This window comes from Dendrobates tinctorius, unplaced genomic scaffold, assembly GCF_039654945.1.
Source record: "Dendrobates tinctorius isolate UK_male_01 unplaced genomic scaffold, ASM3965494v1 ptg000129l, whole genome shotgun sequence".
NCBI lineage: Eukaryota > Metazoa > Chordata > Amphibia > Anura > Dendrobatidae > Dendrobates > Dendrobates tinctorius.
In genome coordinates, this window is record NW_027361797.1 from 48,717,396 (window position 1) to 48,740,105 (window position 22,710).

The 22,710-nt window shown below is 39.4% G+C and overlaps 1 protein-coding gene across 2 annotated transcripts in view; it reads right to left on the reverse strand.

The window, feature by feature from the left end:
• Nucleotides 1–5,298: 5,298 nt before the first annotated feature.
• Nucleotides 5,299–22,710, reverse strand: part of PDGFA (platelet derived growth factor subunit A) — a 43,128-nt gene continuing 25,716 nt past the window's right edge. Inside the window, exons 5-7 of one of the 2 annotated variants that reach the window (XR_012219908.1) lie at nucleotides 20,676–20,799; nucleotides 15,433–15,504; nucleotides 5,299–12,900 (exon numbers count right to left, since the gene is read on the reverse strand). Coding sequence is in view for 1 of the 2 variants with exons in the window: in XM_073543097.1 (XP_073399198.1) it covers nucleotides 12,890–12,900; nucleotides 20,676–20,799 (135 nt within the window). In the remaining variant the exon portion in view is untranslated. The remainder of the gene's footprint in view (nucleotides 12,901–15,432; nucleotides 15,505–20,675; nucleotides 20,800–22,710) is intronic. The other variant, XM_073543097.1, reaches the window with a different exon arrangement.

Genomic DNA, 22,710 nt, shown 5'->3' on the forward strand with positions numbered 1-22,710 from the left:
TTTTCCAATTTTATGACCCAGTAATGCACGACAGATTTGCATGCACAAAGCGTTATGGCGGCAAAACAGTCTCTACTATTCTTGTCTTCTGCGTTTTGCCATATGGTTGAATATTCGACTGCTTCCATAGATCACGCAAAAGAGGGTAATCTCTGGAAAACTGCGACCAATGGAACAATTTCTCTTGCTCAGATTCCATATTCCTCCCAATTAAGTCGAAATATGTAACTCCACAACTCTGAACAGTGCTGTAAAATTTGGAATGGATACAAGGCTGTAATAGAAGCGCATTTTACCATCCATATTATGGTGGTATGTGCCTAATTGCAAGTCTACGAACACAAACTATGAGATCCTTAAAACAGCGAAGGTGGGGCCAGAATGCCGATGCTAAAATGCAGCCTATTGATGGCGGGCTAAATTAGGGCAAGAGTATGGAATATTGATTTCTCCATATCTAGCAGTCAAACATGCTAGTCTATGGGAAAGTAACAACTGTTTTTGGTTGTATCTCATGGGATCACTACATTTGGGAACAAATTTCTCATTGTAACAGTACATAAAAAGGACACTCTATTAGCATTACTTGTACACATCATGCACAACCCATGTTAAAACAAAAATTATGTTTAAAGGGAATCTGGCAACAGGTTTTAGCTATGGAATCCAGAGAACAGCATAATATCATGCAAGAGAGACAGATTCCAATGATGTGTCACTTACTGAGCTGCTTGGTGCAGTTTGGATAAAACGGGGATTCTATCTGTTGTAAATGTAGCAGTTATCGGAATGCTGAGATGTGTGTAACCCGGCCCACACCACTGATTGTAAGAAAGCTGCCAGTGTACACAGGAAGCTGCCAATCAGTGAAGTAGGCGGGGTTGTGCTGATTAGCTTGACTGCCAGGCACCCGAGATCTAGTCTTTCAGTGATCATCTCCTGCTAAGACACTGATTGTATTGAGACTACAACACAGCCTAGTAAATGACTTCACGGTAATCAGACTCTTGCCCTATATTATGCAGCTGTCCTATGTAATAGAAAAAAAAAAACGTGCTGGTGACGTTTTTTTTTTTTTCTTCTTTCTCAAAGTGAATCTTTCTCCACAGCAACAAAAGCCAAATCACTAAATATTTTCCAAACCTTACGGTTTGATTTAAGACCATTGTCATTTATAATAGTTTATATTTTAAAATACTTTTTGATGAAAGATTCCCTTTAATGGACTTATTTACTTGACCTTCAATATATCGTAAGCACTTTGGAGTGCTTAGATATCATCTTAATCCACTGCCAAATACCATAACGGAGCCTCAGTCATGATTTATCGACCCATGTGTACTATTGCACTTCTCAGTTTTACATTTTTCCTACAAGTTACAAATCAGTTTCCTTTCAGAAATTACCAAGTTGAAACTCAAAAATTTGAACATTAATATTCTTTTTTAGATATCTTTAGGTAAGGTTTACCAAATCTATTGATAAAAAGGATGCACATTTTCGTGTGACCCCCAAAAAAGTACTGTCTGCATGGAATTTGAAGATAAACCTGTCCTGACCTAAATTATCCTGGCTCCATTCTCATGGGAAAATGCCCTCTTTCATGCTTGGTAACCATAAGCGATTTTCAAGCCCGAGACAGGTGACCCTGGATATTACACAGATGTTTTATCTGAAGATTAAATTTTCTAAACCATTTAAAAATTATTAAGGTATTCAAGCATGACCGCCCAAAAGCACGCTCGTCTGGGAAAGACGACCGAGTAAGGAGATATGTTTCACACACAAGAATCACGTCTAGAAGTCAGGGGCATCCATTCTCCGTCCAGGAACATGCTGCATTGTGTTGTCAACCAATCCACAAAGGGAAGCTAATCATTTGCGCTACAAAATTAAATGTACACCAGATGTGAAGTGTATTCACCGATGACCTTGTCACCAGACCGGGATATTTATGAAATATTTCCTCCCTTTGATCATGCAGCCGTCTACACCAAAGCCACTCTTTACATTAGAGATATTTCCGCTCACCTACCACAAAGGAGATGCGGATCCTTATCTACAAGCTCAAAGTATCATTCATCGAGTGACTTTAGGCTTCATTTGATCTTAGGAGCTCGAGAGGTCTACAACACGGTGTATGACAAAGTTTTGAAGTCAATTCATAGAAGGAAGAGAGTTCAAGGCTAAATTAAAACAATATATTAATTACGGTACTCAACTTTCCAAAAAAAAATACAATAGCAGTAGGGAGTTCAGCATCTAAGAAAATTCAAACTAGAATTTGAGACTTCAAAGCGAGTTTGTCAACTGGTTTGACCGATATGAGATACGGCCACCACCTTTCTGGCATGATGTACAGCATTCTATAATGCTGTATATTTGACCTCAACCAAAACACCTTTAAGTATACTCGCCTGCAGGGCAGTCCTGCCCAAGGGGCATCGCTGGTCTTGGTCCGTCGCCTTCTTTTTTACTTCGTGTGGTTGCTCGTCCTTACGTCATCCAGTCTCACCAGCATCACGTTCCTGCTCAGGTGCACTTATCTGCCCTGATGAGGGTAGGCAAAGTGCTGCAGTGTGCAGGTGCCAGGAAAGGTCCAAGAGCCCTGGCACATGCGCACTGCAGTGCTTTACTCTTCCCGTGTCAGGATAGAAAAGTGTGCCTGAGCAGCAGCGCGAGGTCGGGGAGATTGTGTGGATGACTTAGGGGTGCATCAAGCACATAAAGCAAGAAGGAAGAAAAAAAAAAATCACAAGAAGAATTGAGACACAGGACCAAGACCAGCGACACCCCTTGGACCGGACCACCCCGTAGGGGAGTATAATAAAAGGGTCTTTGTCATTCAGGTCGGTTGGGGGCATTAATGCAGCATTGTAGAATGTTGTATATCAGCCCTGAAATGTGGTGGTCATCTCATATCGGTCAAACCTGGTTACTCATTCCCTTTAAAGATTCTTTACTAGAGTCCCAGCATTAAACAAACATTTAATGTAATTTTAGAGATTTATTGAAGTGCAGTAATTACTTTGGTATCCACATAGGGCACAATTGTCACATACAGGTATTGTAGATGTATTTGTACTGTAATCCCATTTATCACATAATGCTGACACACCTTATAAAGTATATAAGGTGTGCCAGCATTAAAAAAAAAAAAAAAGGCCAAGAAAAAAAAGATGTTTCTATTTATTAATACTTGACCCGAAAGGCTGTCTGTTCAAGAGAAAATATTTCTGATGTTTGTGATTCCAGAAGATGCCCCATAGTTATGCCTCCTTGTCACATCTCAGTCCAAAATCCAGGGGAAAAAAAAAAAATGCATGTTTCTGGTCATAAGATCTCGAATGGGACTTTGAAAGGGAGTGGAAATAACTTAATCTTCTCCCTGGACTTGACTTATTCTTGGCACACGTAGACACACCAAATCCCTAAGCTATGGCTTGTTTGTCTGCGTCTGAAACACTTCTAGATTTCCCGCTCAAGCCAAAGCCATCAACTCACCCTTCACAGACCTTTCCGTTGAAGACATATTAAATCCATATGAGGATTGCTGGAGCAGCCATAGCTGGAACCTCCTTACCCATTAAATTAGTAACTCTAAAAGGAAATGGGAAAGGGGGTAAGGATGGGGTGGGGATTGGAAACGTCGCCCTTATGTGACCTTACAGGCTGGAAAGTCGGCGGCTTAAGAAGCGCCAACAACACTGATCCTGTCTGACCTGGATCCATGTAACAAGAAATCTTCAGCCAAATAAAGTCAGAAAGTTGTACATTTGACAAATATTCACAACAAAATTACAGGTATTTACTTAAAAAAAAAAATATGTCCGGAAGTAGGGAATGATCGTCACTGCTTTGATGTTTCTCTCTAGTACCGGACCTTCTGCAGCCAATCACTTGACTATACAATGATATTTGCATTTCTGTCTCATTACCACTGGGGTCAATGTTTGACTACAATGGTCAGATGACCAATTTACAGGATGTTGTCATTTCTGAGAACAGTGGGAAACACAGGAACATTGGGGAACTCATGGATTTAAGGGGGTAGTCAATGGGCATCATGGTGGCTCAGTGGTTAGTACTGTTGCTTTGCAGGTATGGGGTTCTGGGTTCAAATCCCACCAAGGACAACATCTGCAGTTTGTATGTTCTCCCCGTGTTTGCACGAGTTTCCTCCGATTACTCAGGTTTCTTTCAACACTAATTGGTTGAGGCTTACAACCCAATTTCCCTATGGGGAAAGTAATGTTCATGTCTATAAAATGCTATGGAATAGGAAAGCACCAGAAAGCTGCCAATCCGTGGTGGGGGTGGGGTTACACGGAGCAGGTGACTAGGAAGCACGAGATACCTAGTCCCGTAGTCATAATTTCCTGACGATAGAACACATTTTTTTGAAACAGCAGCACACAGCCAAGAAAGCGACAAATCTCTAAAATCAAGGTCTCAGTTGCTACACGTTGCTTTTCTCAGATTATATAACAAAAACCTGCTGACAGATTTCTTTTAAGTTTTGGTAAGGTCAGACTCTTACTAGTAGACAACTTGACCTGAAAAGTTATACACAATTCCATATTAAGAATCTAGTTAACAGGATTCATGGTTTGGCATGATCCATGGAATACAGTTCTAAGGAATAAGGAGTATTTCATGTTAATACAATGCGTAACTGGATCCAAGAAGATTACACGTTGTATACTGGTTTCGGCCACAAGACGACTGCACCCATTATATGTAATTCGAATTTATAGTAAAAGAGGGTTTTCCACTGATGTCAATCCTATTTGCCAGAAGGCTTGCCCAATAATAAGCTGGTCATAGGGTAGGCAGTTGGCACTCCCCAGTGGCTAGCTCTATTCTTTTGGGGTATCCAGCATGTATTCAATTCCCTTGCAGCACTCCTACAGGTAAAATAAAGCATTACACCGTTCTCATTGATATTGATCATTTGGGGTCCTCCAGAATCCAACTACCGTATTTACAACAGCTCGGGGTCATATTCAAGGGTCCTGGACACAGTACATGCCTAGATTTACTAAAACTTTCCTATAAAAGCTGCCTTCAATTAAAAAAAAAGTTTTTTTGTGGAAGTTCCAGGACCCAAAGTGAAAATTTATAAAAAGGGACACTTATCATACTGTAATACTAGTGGCTTATGTAGCAGGCATTTTTTGGATTTATGGTCTAAAAGATATGCAATTACATAGATCATAAAAAGAACAGATTTTTTAATAAATAAACCATGACATACGATTTCATGTAACCTAATATATAGAAACCGGTTAAAAAAAATCACTTATAGGATATTTTATTTTATTTTCGCTGTTTAAAATCTGTGCAATGTCATAGAACGCACATTATGCAGAAATAGGAAAAGTCGCATAAGGGGTGTCCAAAATGCTACAACCATACATTCCATCTACATCATTTTAATGGATATACAAAGCCTTTGTTTCAATTAGATACTTTAGGCAATAAAGAAAAAAAAAAAAAAAAAAAATTAAAAGCAATATTATTGGCATCCCACCAAAACATAAATATATAAATTACACTTTTATACAGGGTTTTTTTTTCTTTTTTTCGGTTTTATGCAGACACAGACATTCATGTGCATTACATTATGAATTGTACACATATTTGCAAAGGAACAAACACACGACTTAATACATGAATTTCCAGTTTTGGAGGGTGAATGCATCTTCAGATGGATTAAAATTATCACAAGGTGATTTTTTGCTAGGACAATCTTAAATAGGTCACAAATTAATAGGAATGGATTTCAAAATGTATATAAAATGCATTTTCCCCAATAGCACTAAGATTTATTACTTTCTAAAATAGTTTAGTTAAGTCTATATAGAGCAGATTGGTGCTATAGTCCAAGGATATGGCAACCAGTTTTCAATTCAGGACACAATAGTTTTTTGTTACCCTAGGAGCATGGGTAGAAATTACCGTAACTTTTTAAGTAGTGTAGAGTCAACTTTAGGATTTCTCACGGAGAAAATTTTTAGGTATAGAATTATTGTTCTCTGCTAATCAGCCATAAAAGTGTACCTGGAAATCATTTTGTATGCAAGTCTTCGGGGAAAGTGTGCTGGAGGAGGATTGGCATATAAAAAGGCCAAAAACTATGGTAGTTCTAAAAACATAAGTTTTTGCATCAGATTTTGGGATGAATCAGAGTTGGCGTTTCAGAAGCAGGGGCGTAACGATGGAGTTCAGAGAGCGCGTCCGTAAACAGGCCCGTGACGGAGGGGGCCCCACCTATGCTAGCGTTCATTTCCACTGGATGTGTATCCGAGCACCTACATTCAGCTGAAATACACTGTGGAGCAGAGAAGCGTTGGCTCCCTACACGGCAAGACATGCCACCAGCCGATCAGAGGCCCAAACGCTGAGGTCAACTTCTGGCCTCTGTTTCGGCTACGGAATTCGATGTCGCAAGTTGTAGAAGAGGAGGAACGTGAGAAAAGTTCATTAATTTTTTTCGAAACGAAGTTGGAAAAAGAGCAGCAGAACAGGGGACTTTATTATAGGAAGGGTACAGGATGGAGGACATCATAACAAGGAGTTCAGAATGGGGTCCATTATAGAAAGGGACCCAGGATGGGGAACATCAGTACATTGAGGGCAAATACATATGTCTGTATAGGCAATAGAACACTCAAGGGCCCGTACATTTAACCAACATGCAGGTGGGGGCCCAGGACTAAGTTTTAACACAGGGACCCAATGGACTCTAGTTACACCACTGCTCAGATGGAAAAGAGTCCTTCAAAAATACTGTTCCTTGTAAAATATCAGAATAGATTAAAAGCCTACAAAATGGCTTCAAAATACAATATATCCTCGAAATGCCAGTTAGAGGATAGCAGTTGTACACCAATACCCCACAGAGTTTTATGAGTGATGTATTACAGCTTCATACAACTCAGAGCTGATTTCAGAGGTTAGATATGGAGTACAGGTTTATGACTGATTAGTATATTAGGCACAAGAATGTAGAAACTAATGACTTTTCAAGGCGTTGGGTGAAACAAATTATTGGATCTCCTAAACATGAGCCGATTTAATTGGAGGAAGGTAAACCCCATTTAATATAACAGAACAAAACAATCAATACTAAACAAGTTAATAATTTATAGGAACATTTTTTTCATAACTTTCAAAATACTTGCACCTCAGCTACAATAGGGCTTTATGGTTGAAGTTAAAAATGCTCTACACCTTTTTTAATGATTGGTCGAATGCAAAGTAATGGGTACAGGTAATGTCAAGACACAAATGGGAAAGTGATTCATATACAGTATAGTAGTGGCATACTTAACTCACTGAAGAATGGGATTAAAAAAAGATTTAAAAAAAAAAAAATGTATCTGACAGATTCATGTTATCCAAACAACGGACCTCAGGGCGGTATCAGGAAACGTACTTTGAAAAGGTGGCTGGAGACTGTCGGAGAGAACTTGTCCAAGGCCTGTTCCGGGAGGCTTCCCCTCTCCTGCTCCCTTAGAGAGACATGTCTTTCCCTAAGCGCGTGTGTATGTAAAAAGAGATCCAAAGTCATGTGGAAAGGTTCATCAAAGGGTCAATATTATCTTTAAGGATTGCCACTTCCAATAGTTGGCACTAGAGCTTTAGTTCTCCTCCTCTCTGAAGAAGTAATTTTCATGTATAGGGAGAGACCTGTCAGTCTAGGGAGTACAGCGGGTAGACACCACTGAGGGGGCGGCTGCCTCTAGAACTTGAAGTGTGAAAAACATACACCCAGATTCATCATCAAGACTGGCATTGTTCACACTCTGTCTGACTCCAGCATGCTCTTTCGTTAAGACAACTTACCATATTTTATGGATTATAAGACGCACCACCATTTTTTTTTTTTTTTTTTTGGGGGGGGGGGGGATAGGAAAAAAATGTTTTTTTTAATAAAATGGTCCACGTTACAATCCACTTTTGCGGTAGCTTACCTGGAGGGCAGCGGTAGTGGCACGGAGTCCCAGGTGGTAGGGTCGCTGCTGGCGAAGGCAGGAGATACGGCGAGCTGAAGGCTGATAGGATAGGGTGTTAGGTGGCAGCAGAAGTTGGGCCATGGCTGTAGACCCCAGGCTGTTATGACGAGGTGTGGGGGCTCTGCCAACATTTTGTGACAGTCCGGAGCCCCTCACCTTCCATACTTTCTAATGTTGTAGACTCCGGCAAAATGGTTGCCGGAGGTGGGGCATGTACAATTGAGCTCTTGGGAACAGAGATCTTGGGAGAGGAGGAGATATCGGTGCGGAGATCTCAATTTGTGCATGCACCACCTTCAGCAGCCATTTTCCCGGAGTCCACCGCATAGAAAAGTATGCAAAATGCAGGGCTCCAGACATTCAAAAAAGGTCAGCGGAGCCCCCACACTACCAAATACCTCATTGTGCTACATTGGGGCCTGCAACCATCATCCAACTCCGGTCTGCACCAATGCTAGAAGCTTCAGGCTGCAGCGACCCTGGCACCCCGCTCCACAGCAACTACGCTACAATTCGGATTATAAGACTCACCCCCATTTTCCCTTCAAATTTTGGGTAAAAAAGTGCAGCTTATAATTCAAAAAAATACAGTAATTCATCAAGAGTAGTGATGAGTGAGTATACTCGTTGCTTGGGTTTTTCCCAAGCATGCTCGGGTGTCCTCCGAGTATTTTGGCGTACTCGGAGATTTAGTTTTTGTTGACGCAGCTGCATTATTTGCGGCTGCTAGACAGCCTGAATACATGTGGGGATTCCCTAACAAACAGGCATTCCACACATGTATTCTGGCTGTCCAGCAGCCACACATCATGCAGCTGTGTCGACACAAACAATCTCCAAGCAAGTCAAAATACTCGGAGGACACCAAAGCATGCTCGGGAAAACCTGAGCAACGAGTATAATCGCTCATCACTAATCAAGAGGCATCAAAAAGTGGCATGCGCCTCTCTACAAGTCTTACTCCAGTCAAGGACCAAAACAAGATTTCTGGTGTAAGGTACATCATAGCTCATCATGAATTAGAATAAGATGTCACGCAACGACCACACCCCAGCTCTGGAGCTGGCATGAAGACTCCAAGAGGTGCGCAAAGATTTTGTAACTTACTAAAGTGTTTTATGCCAGAATTGTGGTGAAAACAGATTTAGGGCCATGGTCCCTGACACACCACAGTATTTACATGAAATCCAACAGCAGGTTTTTGCTATGTAATCTGAGGGCAGCATGAAGTAGTGGATGAGACTTGGATTTCAGGGATATGTCACTTATTGGCCTGTGTACCATTTCAATACAATTAGTGCTTTATCAGAAGGTGACCATTGCCCGGACTGGTGCCCTCATGCCTTCTGGTCCAACCATGTCCCCGGGATCGTTCACAACTGCAGCACCCAGTAAACTAAGCAATATATCTTTGGAATCAAAATCTCTGCCTCTACATTATGCTGCTCTCAGATGAGGTAACAAAAACCTGGTGACCGATTCCCTTAAAAGGGAGTCTGTCACCCCATTTTTGGCCTATCAGCTGCCGGCACCGCCATCAGGGGCTTATCTACAGCATTCTGTAATGCTGTAGATAAGCCTCTGATGTAACCTGAAAGAGAAGAAAAACAAGTTATATTATACTCACCCTGGCGTTCGGTCAGGTCCGATGGGTTTTGCCATCTGGTCCGGCGCCTCCCATCTTCATACGGACCTCTCTGACCTTTCCCGGCGCCTGCGCACTGCAGTAATTTACTCTGCCCTCAACAGGGCAGATAAAGTACGCCTGTGCAGGAAGCCGAGGGAGAAGCAAGGAGGAGGACATCATCATATGAAGATGGGAGAACCTGGACTGGATCTGTGACACCCACCGCACCCAACTCCGCCCCCCGGTGAGTATAATCTAAAGTGTTTTTCTTATCTTTCAGGTTTCGTCGGGGCTTATCTACAGCATTACAGAATGCTGTAGATAAGCCCCTGATGGCAGTGGCCGCAGCTTTTAGGGCTAAAATGGGGTGACAGATTCTCTTTAAGAGTAAATAACACTACAGTTTCAGATTCTCTGAAACAGTCAGGCTCCCTCTAATCTAAATAAAAAGTTTTGTTTTTTTTAAAAATTGTATAAATTTAAAAAAATATTTTTCAATGATACATGAAACATTAAATATATAAAGAGGTGAATTTTAGATAAAAAATGAATAATAACTTGGCAGACTTCATTAGAATTTTTCTTTCAGCCACTCAACAGATGGACATATTGGGGAATGGACACTCACTAGATATACTTTTACTTTAACAGCAGCAGTAGATTATAGGATATCGTAATCCAAGTGCTAGAAACACTTCTATGCAACAGATATAGCTACGGTAATTATTTGTATGATATGGTGCTACAAAAATATGACCACACAATGCATTTTTTTGGTTCAAGAAAACATAGTAGGCTTTTCGTACTCATATAAAAATGTTAATTTTAGATAAAAATACAAACTTCAACTTTACAAAAAAAAGAACACATTTCTGTTGAATACACATAAGCATACATAGATTTTTTTTTTTTTTTACCAAAAATAAAGAATTTAGGATTTGTTCAAATACACGTAGCAAATTTTTTTTTTTTTTTTTTAATCTCTTGCTACTGTGACACTGTACAATGCAGTTACAAGAATAAAATGTCCATTTCACACTTTGGCAAAAAAAAAATGTGAAAATGCTGTGTATGATAAAATAAAATTGCAAAAAAAAAAAATTAAAAAAAAAAAAATATATAGAAAAAGAAAAAAAATAAAATATTAGCATTAATAGGCAACCGGCACAAATCTAACGTTGCACAGATATCCCATGATTTATTAATATACAATATTTTATTTAAAAATTAAATTATGCAGACACAATGGTATGGAAATTTGATGAGGTGCGGACTGGATATATATATTTTCTTCCTTTTGTAATGGAGTATAGTTCATTAGCTTAATTCCAAGGGTTGGAAATACTAAAACATCATGGCTGGGTATATGGATTCTTTTCAATTAAATACATTAAAATGCCAATAAAAATGGGCAAAATCAATGGAGGGGGGGGGAAATAAAACAATATAAGTTAGACTTAGGCGGATACTTTTAGTGTTCGTAACCAAGATTTTAGGTCACGGTAGGGATACATTTCTACAAATACATGCATTCAAAATGTGGTTGGCCATTAGAAGTGTGTTTGCTCCTGCAATAGATCAGATTGGCCTTAGGTGGGCCTCGGGTCGACCATGGTTAACGCCTGACCCTCCTCCTCACTTTTACTGGATGACTCAGGGATCTCCTATTTTTCTCTCCTTTCTACAGTGGTGGACACCATTTAGACAATTACTGGACATTTTACTAAAGGTTGACTTAAGTAACATAAAAGGTTTAACCAAATTTAGGCCCTGTTACACATAACGATGTCCCAGCGATCCCACCAACGATCCAACATGGATGGCATTGCTGGGACATCATTAGGCTGATTGCTGGTGAGCTGTCACATAGACAGCCCCTCCAGCGATCAGGACCAGCGAGCAAGCTGGTTTCCAATGTGGTCCTCATGGGCACCTTGTCTTCTTTACCTCTTAAAAAAACAAAAAAAACACTACAGTAGTTCAAAATGGCTGAATAAGATTTGACCACCGACAAGACAAAAAAAATAAAAAAATATAGCACTTTCAATATAAAATAATCAAAAAAATATATATTATAAAAACAAAAAAAAGGTTCAAACCAAAATTAAAAAAAAAAATAAACGCAAAGAATTTGATTCTTATATCGAGAGGTAGCCATTTTGTGGGTTAAACATTGATACTCTTTATTGAGAATGTAAAAAGTGGTTTTTCGGGAACATTGGGCACAACAGAATCTTCGTTTTGCCCCAAGTTCATGGAGTATTGTCAAGCCACAAAATGAAAAAAAAAAAAAGCCTCCATTGTAGATACTTTTTAAACCAGAGATGGGATATGGGGGAAGGAACAATGAGACACTGATCCCATTAAGTTGGCAAGGTGAATGTATATTTTAAGATTTTTTTTTTATATACTTTTTTTTCTTTATCCCCCTGGCAAGCAAGAGCAAGTACGCAAACACACAAAATTCAAACACTTTGAAGATCAACTGCTGCAAAAATGACACAAATAGATATTAGAATCATTAACTGACCCATATAAGAGCAGGCGAGTTCCTAGTGGTAGGACTGTGCTGCCATAATTAAATTACCCCCATGGTACAATAATTACTCTATAGAGTAAAAAAAAAAAATAAAACAAAAAAAAAAAAAAAAGTCCTCTTAAGGCTTCCCAGGTTTTTTGTGAAGACTTTAACATCATGGAGCAAGGATTTATTGTATTGAAAGCTTCTGCGTAGACACTTGCTCATTTGATACATTCCTGGCCTTTTGATTTGCTAGTGGTCTGCGACGGACCATCCATCTTCATCAATAGAAGCAGGCACATCACTTGCTATAAAGTCTCTATTCACTTTCTATGTTCGCTATGTATTTTGTTGTTGTTTTTTTTTTTGTTTTTTTTAAAGCACATCCTTTTATCCATTCCACCATCTTGTTTTGCTGCCGCCATTTGACAGGGGAAGCGTCTCTTCTCTGTAAGAGTGCTACAATACTTGCTTTGATGTCACATTGAAACAAATGTACTTTGTTCCTTTGTACTTAGAGTGTCTTTTGAACCTTTTTTTTTATCCTTATGGGTTTTTTTTATCCATTTGTATTAATCCTGTCTTTCCACACAAGAGAACATAAAAAAAAGGGAAAAAAAATAAAATAAAACAAAGTCTATAAAAGCACCATACGTAGAAGATTCAGGAATGTAACAAAGTGTGTACATCCAAGTCCCAGATGAAAGTTTCTAGCTTATTTCACCTTACATCTGTGGAAAGAAAAAAAAATTAAACAAAAAAAATTAGTTATCAATGAAAAAAAAAAAAAAGACAACAGTTTGGGAAATTGAAAATTAAAACAGTTTGTCCACAAAATATACTTGTATTTTCACCTTTACAATTAACTATTCTTTGAATAAAGTATATTTGTAAAACTTTTTTTAAAAAAATGAGCACTTACAAAGTTTTCCATATTTACTAGTGTTACCCTATAATTTGAGAACCCAAAAAGTTGGTTAAAAGGTTTTTCGGCCAGTTGAAGTTTTAAAGGGGTATTCCCTACTAGTCATCATCACCTATCCACGGGATAGAAATGGAGCTACTGCTGCTCTATAAAAGAACATTTCAAGGCCTCGTTCTTGGGATCGGTGTGGGCACTAGTAGTTGAACCCCCATCGATAGCAAAATTATCACTTTATGGTATGAAATGTGGTTAAAAGTACAACTTGGGCAGAACTTGATATCCTTTTAGGATGGAAGTACTGGTGTCCCGATTCCAAAAAAGGTCCACTCAGCTTTGGGGTTCCTCAATTATAAGAAGGGATCTCCTAAACCTCCCTCAAGACCAGACTCATGATGCGCCATTTAGCTGGCTGTAGATCATGGTTGTCTGTATGAGCCATTTAGAAAGAGTGGGGGGAGCACATAGCCAAAAAGAAAGACCCTTTCAAGCCCATCAATAGTCACATGTTGACAAAAGATGAGAACTTCACTTCTGGATTTGTTTTGAAACAGAATGGGAGCGGATTGGTGTGGAAATTCGAGACAACAATCCAGTTATCCAGTTGGACAATCCCTTAACTGGGTAAAAAAATTAAAAAAAATAAAAAATAAAAAATAAAAAAAAAAACACTAAAAAAAGGTGTTATTCGATATCAATTCAACAAGTTTACAAAATTAGCTTTGTGGACAAAGTCATGTATATAAAGCACAGATACAACCATGTCTGCAATTTCACAATTCAGTCAAACTTTTTCAAGGGACCAATCCAGCAAGCTGCTCCCAAACTTCTACTATACTGAAATAAATGCTTTCCTACCCTTACAAATCCTTCTCGAGTTCAAGGCCAGATTCTCACATTGGTCAACAGAAAGCTTAATTCAGATCCATGTTTGACTAATAGACCTTGTAATTGTTCCAGGCTTCATTTAGATCATGAAGCATTGCAATACCAGCCATCTGATTGGAGGCACATTACGGTTAAGCAAATATTTAATCATTTGAAAAAAAAAACATCCATTCAAAAATCAGTTCCGCTAAGGCTCATGGAAACACAATAGATGAAAAGCCAACTGGTTGCTCAACTATATACAACCAAAACGTCTTTGTTCATAGTGCAAAACATACGTATGAAAATACCATTCACATGGGGAAATTCCATCTCATGGAACGCTAAAACTATAACAGCACTTCTCAATTGATTTGCAACTGAAAAAAAAAATATCCTAAAACATCAGTGGAAAAAAATTCCTCTAAATGAAGTCCATATTTATGGAAAATTTTTGCAGAGGGGGGAAAAAAAAAAAAAAAATGACACAGCAAGCTGAGGAAAGTTGAACCTACACTTTTGGTATTGGTGGGATTTCCAAAGAACCTGTCACCAGGTTTTCCCCCCCCATGTAAAATATGGCAGTCACTAGAATGCTGTAAAAAAATGTCTAATCTACTCTGCAGATCCCAAAAAAGACCTTTATTACACCTACAGACGACACGGTCCGAAGGGCGTCTCTGAAAGAAGAGGAGGCGCTGGAAAAAGAACCAATCGCGATCCTCCTTCCCCAATTCATGTGGTTGATATGTCTTACATCATCCACATAGTCTCCCCCCAGTCACACTCCTGGCCAAGAGAACTTCTCTGTGCCCTGCGAAAACTGGAGCAAAAGTACTGTAATGTGCATGCAAGGCCGAAGAGACCTGATAACCCGGAAAAAAAGGCAGCGCATGTGCACTACAGTATTTCGGTCTGTCCTTTGGGGGTGGGTGGGAGAAGCACTGGGTGGATGACACATGACGAGTCAATCACATGACGCAGTGACTGAGGACAACTGGAAGATGAGAGAAGGTGCCAGATCAAGACCAGAGACACCCATGGGATCAGACCGTGTTGTGTGTCTTCTTTGGATAGATGGAGGACTTTTTACACAGCATACTCATACGTTGTAAAAAAGAGGCCTTAATGGTGGTGGCCGTACATTATCTGTGGAAAACATTGCGACGGGTAACTTTACAAATTACTTTTTTTAATCCTTTTAAACATTTCTACAAACCTAAAATAATTAATTTTACACCTGAATCCACCTTAAAATTATATGTCACCCAAAGTCTTAAGTCTTCAGATATGGCTTTTTTGGGAGGAGACTTTCAATTCTATTTCATTGATGTTAATTATGCAGTCAAAAAAAAAACGTAGACAATTACTTGAATTCAACTCACAAAAAGGGCTACCACCATCCTCCCGTATGATGAACAAATACATCTAAAATACAGTGTTGTGGGGCAATGGATCCTCTCTAGTCACATACCTCTTCACTTTCCCTCAGGTGAAGGGGGAGAATGTAGCTTAAATGGAGCTGGTCACGGTAAGATCCCACACCCTAATTAAAAAAAAAAAGAATTTTTTTTTGGTTTGGTTTTTAAAAAGGGCTTTTAATCCGAATATACAAAAATAATTCAAAACGTGAAGATTCTCTTCCATGAATAACGGTTTCTACACCCAAACGACATTCTGTATAGATGCTTCTCAGCTATAAAATAGACCCTCTTACACAGAAACCTATTGATTTTAGTTAAATTTCAGTGGAGGGAAGGTCAAGTGCTCTTTGACCAAAACCGCCTATCCCACTAACCCCCCAAAAATGTAGTGAAATAAAGACCGGCACTAAAGGTTTGAGTAACATAGCAGCTGGAGCCTATGCTATACTTTAGTGTTGGTAAATGGCATCGGTCACTACTATATTAAATGGAATCGGTCAGCAGATTTTTGCTATTTAATCTGAGAGCTGCATGATGTGGAGGCAAAGACCTTCTAGTGCTGTGTTACTTACTAGACTGTGTGCTGTAGTTTAAATATATAAAAAAAAAAAAAAAAAAAAGTTTTATCAGCAGGAGATCAGCACTACAGGACTAGGTTACACATGCAGCCCAGTCCAGCTAATATGTGTAACCCTGCCCCCACCACTGATTGGCAGGTTCCAGTTTACATTGTCAGCAAGCTAATCAGGGATGAGGGTGGGGTTACACAACACTCAGCATTCTGATTATTGCTACATCTAAAACAAGATTTCTATCAAAACTACACCAAGCAGCCCAGTAAGTGATATCGCTGGAAACACTAGATTTGGGAGAGGAGTCGTAGATATTTCCGTGCTGCTGATGAGTAAACTGAAGATCGAAAGCCAGGAATTAGTACAGTATAATTGCGGCTTTTAATCTACGCGTTTCGAAGCTTCTTCAGGATATAAGCACATGGGTTGGAAACAAAGTTATCTGCCCTTACATCATGCTGCTCTTCAATAGCAAAAACCTGCTGAGAGATTCTCTTTAAATGCCATTGTAGAGAATTAAGGTTTTTCAAAAAAATTCAAGAGATTGAAACTTTAAAAAAAAAAAAAAAGTAAAGGTGATTTCATAACTTATATTTTGTGGACTGATCAAGGCGAATAACAGATGTTTTTTTTCCAATTTCCTTTTATAATATTGGATATACATCTTCCACAACATTAACATTTAGACAATTCTTTCATGCATAGTGACACCAAAAATCATTAACAATGACATTTTGCAGGAAAAAAAAAAAAATACAGATCAGTAAAAGCATATAAAAAAAATTCCAAAAAAGGAGCGAGAAAGCAAGCCAGCCAAGGAATGCAAGATGTTTACTGAGATATGTAGCTTAAAGAAGAAAAAAAAAGTATCCATCAGGTAGAATTATCAAAGCCAATCATATATAATCTCTTTGCAGCCTTAAGGTAATAGTGTCAAGATTGGAACAAGTGATTGTGTTGATGTGATTAAGAGGATGGGAAGGTTTTATTTTTATTTTTTACATTGCTGGTGCTGTTATTTTCAGCTTTGGGTTCCTACCTGCCGAGGAAAATTATTTCCAGCTGGGTATTAGGTAGGCTTTAGCTTTTTTTCGCTTCCGTTTTTTACCTGTTTCCTTAGGCCTTCCTGTTAACACAAGGGCAGGGATGGTGAAAAGGCCTAAGGAAACGTATTGTGTTCAGTAGTGAGACAAACATTTTAACAGTGCATTCCTGAAAGAGAAATGTGTTAGCTACTGTACCATGTGCACCGTACAAACAATTGAGGAATGTCAAATTTTTGATGTCTCCTGTTCACACTTTCATTTTGTTTTTTGCCTCTTTTGTTTAATGTGTAAGTTATGCGTGTGGTGGGGTAGGGTTCTTAGTCATAGAATATTAGAGTTGGAAGGGACCTCCAGGGTCATCATGTCCAACCCCCTGTTCAATTCATCATTCACTAAACCATCTCAGACAGATGTCTGTCCAGCCTCTTTTTGAAGACTTCCATGGAAGGAGAACTCACCACCTCTCGTGGCAGCCTGTTCCACTCATTCATCTCCCTCACTGTCAAAAAGTTCTTTCTAATATCTAGCCTGTGTCTCCTCCCTTTCAGTTTCATTCCTTCTCATGTTTCCATGTGCAAATAAGAATAAGGATGATTCCTCTACACTGACAGACCTTCAGATATTTGTAGACAGCTATTAAGTCTCCTCTTAGCCTTCTTTTTTTGCAAGCTAAACTTGTCCTAGACTAGGTCATTTTAAAAAGGATAGTATGAGATACTTTATCAAATGCTTTGCCGAAGTAGAGCTATACTAGATCTACCGCATTTCCCTGATCCACCCAGTCAGCGATTCCATCATAGACAGAAATTAGATCAGTCTGGAATGATTTGTTTGCCACAAACCCATGCTGGCTCTGGTTAATTACTGTATTCTTATCCAAAGTACTTACATTCATGCAGTTTATTAATTTATCCAAAGATCTTTCCCTGGCATAGAAGTAAGGCTCACTGGCCTGTAATTTCTTGGCGCCATCTTCTTTCTTTTTTTTGAAGATAGGGACAACATTTGCCCTTCTCCAATTTTCTGGGACTTCTGTTCTCCAGGATTTTTCAAAGATTCTGGCTAGTGGTTCTGCAATTTCATCTGCTAACTTTTTCAGTACCCTAGGAGAACAGGAGATTTAAATTCATTGAAACTAACTACGTGTTCCCTCACCATCTCTCGGTTTTATGAAGATCAGTTGATGTTAGAATTGATTTCATAGAGAACACAGATGCAAAATAGGAATTTAAATGTTCGACTTTCTCATCATTTAATACTTCACCCTTTTCATCCTGTTAAAATCCTATAGCATTTGATTTTTTTTTCCGATTTGACATACCCCCAAATTCTTTTTTTTTTTTTTTTTTTTTTGTATTGCTTTTGGTCTCAGTTACAAGCCTCACTTTATTACTGCCTTTAGTTCTTCTAACACTTGCCCTGCAGTCCCTACAATTAGCATTATATTTGTCTTTAGCTATGCCCCCATCTTTCCATTTCCTATACATTTATTTTTTCCTTTTAAAACAAGTGTTTAAGTTTGGTGTTCATCCATCCTAGTCTGTTTAAATTCTTCCAATTCTTAAAAAGGCCAATATGAACCTAAAAACCTAAGGCTACATTTTCAGTGGTGCTTGAAGTTTTATGAACCCTTCAGAGTTTTCCATATCACTGCATAAATTTGATCTAAAACTAGATCAGATATAATTTCTTTAGGAGTTTGGAGAATTTGTAGAACAGCATGCCCATGCTTCACTTTCCTCTTACCTCACTTTAACAACCTACAATCTGGCTTCTGCCCCCACCAGTCCACTGAAAAAGGTCCTATACAACTTTACTAATAAGTTAATTTCCACCAAAGTCAAACATTTCTCAATATTAAACCTCTAGAACTATCTTCTGCCTTTGACAGTCGACCACTCCCTCCTACTACAGCTCTTCTTCCCTTGGCGTAAAAAAACTTGCCCTTTCCTGGATATTCTCATACCGCACATTAAGGCTATGTGCCCACGTTGCGTGTTAAAACGCACACCAAAAACCGGACTCCTTCCCAGAAATCGCGCGTTTTTTTCAGCGCGATTTCACCGCGATTATGATCGCGATTTTGCCGCGATTTTCGTGTGCGTTAGCGTTTCCCATTCCCATATGACATCTTCATCCCACCCCCTCTTTGTTAGTGTCCCCAACGCTATGTCTAGGGACTTCTACGCTTCTCCATCTATATCAGTTGTCCCAGGCCAAAAGGTAAAGTCCCAAGGCTTCCAGTACCCCTTATAAGCGGACAGCACTCAGATCCATCTCTATGGCCCATATGTCACATCTGTGCTGCTCAGAATCCCGGAGTGTATCAGCCATATCCTCTTTTTTCTAAAACTCAATATGGACAAAACTGAACTCATCTTTTTTGCCATCTAACCCAACACCCTACCCGATCAACAAATTTGCATTAGACAGCTGCCACAATTATTTTTTTAAGGGCGTGATGTGCAAGTTTTCCTCAATTTAATTAAAAATGAAAGTGTTACTTATTTGCATATTAATTGATAAAAAGGGAGATGCCTAAAAAGAGAAATCCAAGATCATATTATTTGGAGGACCACCCTTTGCCTTTAAAAAAACAGAATTCTCAAAGTGACGCATCCGCATACATCCGCAAGTCCTGTGTACCCAATGTTAAAGATAGGGACACATGCAGAAGTAGGCGGACCTAAACGGAAGAAGTGTGGAAGTGGGCAGAGCTTCAGGGAGTAAGTACGCAGCTGTCCGCAGAGCCCCTGTACGCAAGTGTGAACTTAGCCAAAGGCATCAAGATGTCTGCAAATTTGGCTTTCATGAAACAATAGTACGCTGTAGGTGTCGAAGTGACAGCTGTGTCAAAAAGCACAAATATCACCTTAACTGAGCAATTTTTCCACAGTTGCATACTAAAGGCGATGGCATTCGGTACTGCCAAGAAGTAATGACCTTGACGCAGTAGATAGCGGGTATTGTACAATATGGAATATTGTGTTCATAGATAGAATGCCACAAACAAAAACATTATCTGAATGTACACAGCAAAATTTTAAGTTTTAGGTTAGTATTTTATAGCAGTTTTCTACAAAAGGTCATGGAGGAAAAAAAGAAAAAAAAAAAAAAATGGGGGAGGGGGATCAAAAGTAAAAAGCCAAATATTTAGCAACTTAGACTATAGAATGATCACATTTCATGGAACGCCTTATTAAAATTCTCTTTATAAGAGCTTAGGTTTGCTCTCAGACATTTTTTAACCCATAATCAATAAATACTAGACTGGTAGGTATAAAAACGTCAACGTTTTTTGGCGAGTGAAATCATTGAGGGAAAACTGGTGTGAAAGTCTAAGGATACAGAGATTTACAGCAATCTCACTATACCGTCTGAAAACACAATATCCATGAGCTAAGGGACCTTCTGCTAAGTCAGTCTGATGCTTGTACACGAAAATTGGTCAAATTCACCATCTAATAGGAGGAAGGGCATTCTGACTCTCCCACAATTTCAGATGTGGGGTGAAGCAAGGATTGAACATGTTGAAACTCAACATGCCCAATCCATGGTTTACAGAGTGGTCTCTACCATAGGCTAATAAGAGGATGCCAAGTCACAAAAATAATAAATTTACACTGGGCATTTAAAAAAAGACAAATATCAGAAGAGAATTTAAAGGTTACTTACCAGTTTCTTCTTCTCGATAATCTGAATTAGAATTTGCTGTACAAATGCATTCCAGGTGCTCTTCTAATCTCACCAGAACTTCTTTTAATTTGGGTTTTTTCCTTACATATTCTACTTTTGCCACCTTAAAAATAAAACAAGTATATAGATGAGGACTACCTTTAACACGATTGTCCATAACCGAGTTTACATGAGATTTGATCAAACATGCAAGACAAGGTTTAAAACCCAGTATATATACACACGAATAGAGAGTATGCACAAGGAATTCACCAAGTCAAAAATTTAGGAACTCTGCAATGAAGCTCATGCCACCACCAATGGTTGGCATCAACTGGTCACAGACAACAGACCATCAATATATTCAGCTTATTCCATTACATGAACACTCACGTAAACTTTATTATTTCAAATTGAATGGCATATAAAAAATATCCATATATTGAATAAAATGGCTTCGGGAAATACCAGCTTATGCCCAACATGCCCCTTAACCATGGCAGATGGGACCTTCACCAATAACCAAGCCATCGCATTCATCCATAGTCATTGGTGCTCAAAAATATTTTAGTGACATGGTTATTAATCTACCTACCATCTAGGCCCAATATATACTGTGGGCGTATGCCACCTATAAAACAAGCCATCAGTGTTAATGTGAACTCACTTGCCCTATTCTTAGACTCACTGATTAAAAGTTTTGTTTTTTTTTCCCTAAAAGCCAAATGACATCATTTCATGATAAGAAAATTGGCAGGGAGGATAAAACAAAACAGAGCAACGATATACCCTCATTGTTGTTATTCAAATGCTGCTTGTAGGATAATATTGACTATGTGCCATGCCAAAATCAGCTTGTAACCTGTAGATAAACATATTATCGGAAGAAACATTTTCCTACACAGCTCTGACCACACCAAGAGGAGAAAGTAACAATTAGTGAAATGGTGCTACAGGGAGGAGAGAGTCACTAATGTGCCATCAAATTTAGGTGTATCTACTCGACATGATGGGACTGCAACAGACAAATACTTTGTACAACATAGAAACACAAAAACCAGTGTAAGCCTTTTGATATGGTCTGTAAATGTCTTCTGATATTCTCAGAACTTATAGACTTTAAACAGCCATCAGAGTCCCCTACACAGCAATGCTTGGTCCAGTGGTCCCATGTTCTTCACGAGAGCACTCCTTTGGCAGGAGCTTATCTTCCAGAAAAGAAGAGAAATCCAACAAGCCGGATCTTAAAGGCCCCTTCACACATAGCAAGATCGCTAGCGATATCACTAAAGCGTCATCGATTTTGTGACACAACAGCGATATCGCTAGCGATCTCACTATATGTGACACTTACCTCCGACCCGGCTCCCCGCTGGATATCGCTGATTGCGCGAGATCGTCCTGGTCCATTTCTCGTCGTCGGCTTCCTGCTGGCGCCGACGAGCGACTCCATGGACGCGGGATGAAGTCGTCACTAGAGCTGACAGGTAAGTAACGACCGCTGCTACGTCGTTGGTGAGATCTGCCTGTTTGGCAGCTCACTAGCAACCATTTAGCGACGCACCAGCGATCCTGACCGGGTCGTATCATTGTCGGGATGGCTGGTGCATCACTAAATGTAACGGGACCCTTACTCTCCTGGGCAAGAAAAAATAAATAAATAAATCTGCCAGGGAAAAGTCAGGATGGCCCCCATACAAATTAGATTGTTGGACGATCCTAATGTGATCAGCAGGTTCAGACAACTAAACTAATCAAATTTGCAGATGAAGCAAAGCTAGGAGGGATAGCTAAAGGCCCCGTCTCACTAAGCAATCTCGGTAGCGAGATCGCTGCTGAGTCACAACTTTTGTGACGTAACAGCGATCTCACCAGCGAGATCGCTGTGTGTGACAGCGATCAGCGAGCGGCCCCCCTGCCGGTATCGCTGATCGCTGCAAGAATCCTCTGGACATTTCTTTGGTCGCTGGTCTCCCGCTGACCAGCACACATCGCTGTGTGTGACAGCGGGAGACCAGCGATCAGGTGTAAAAAA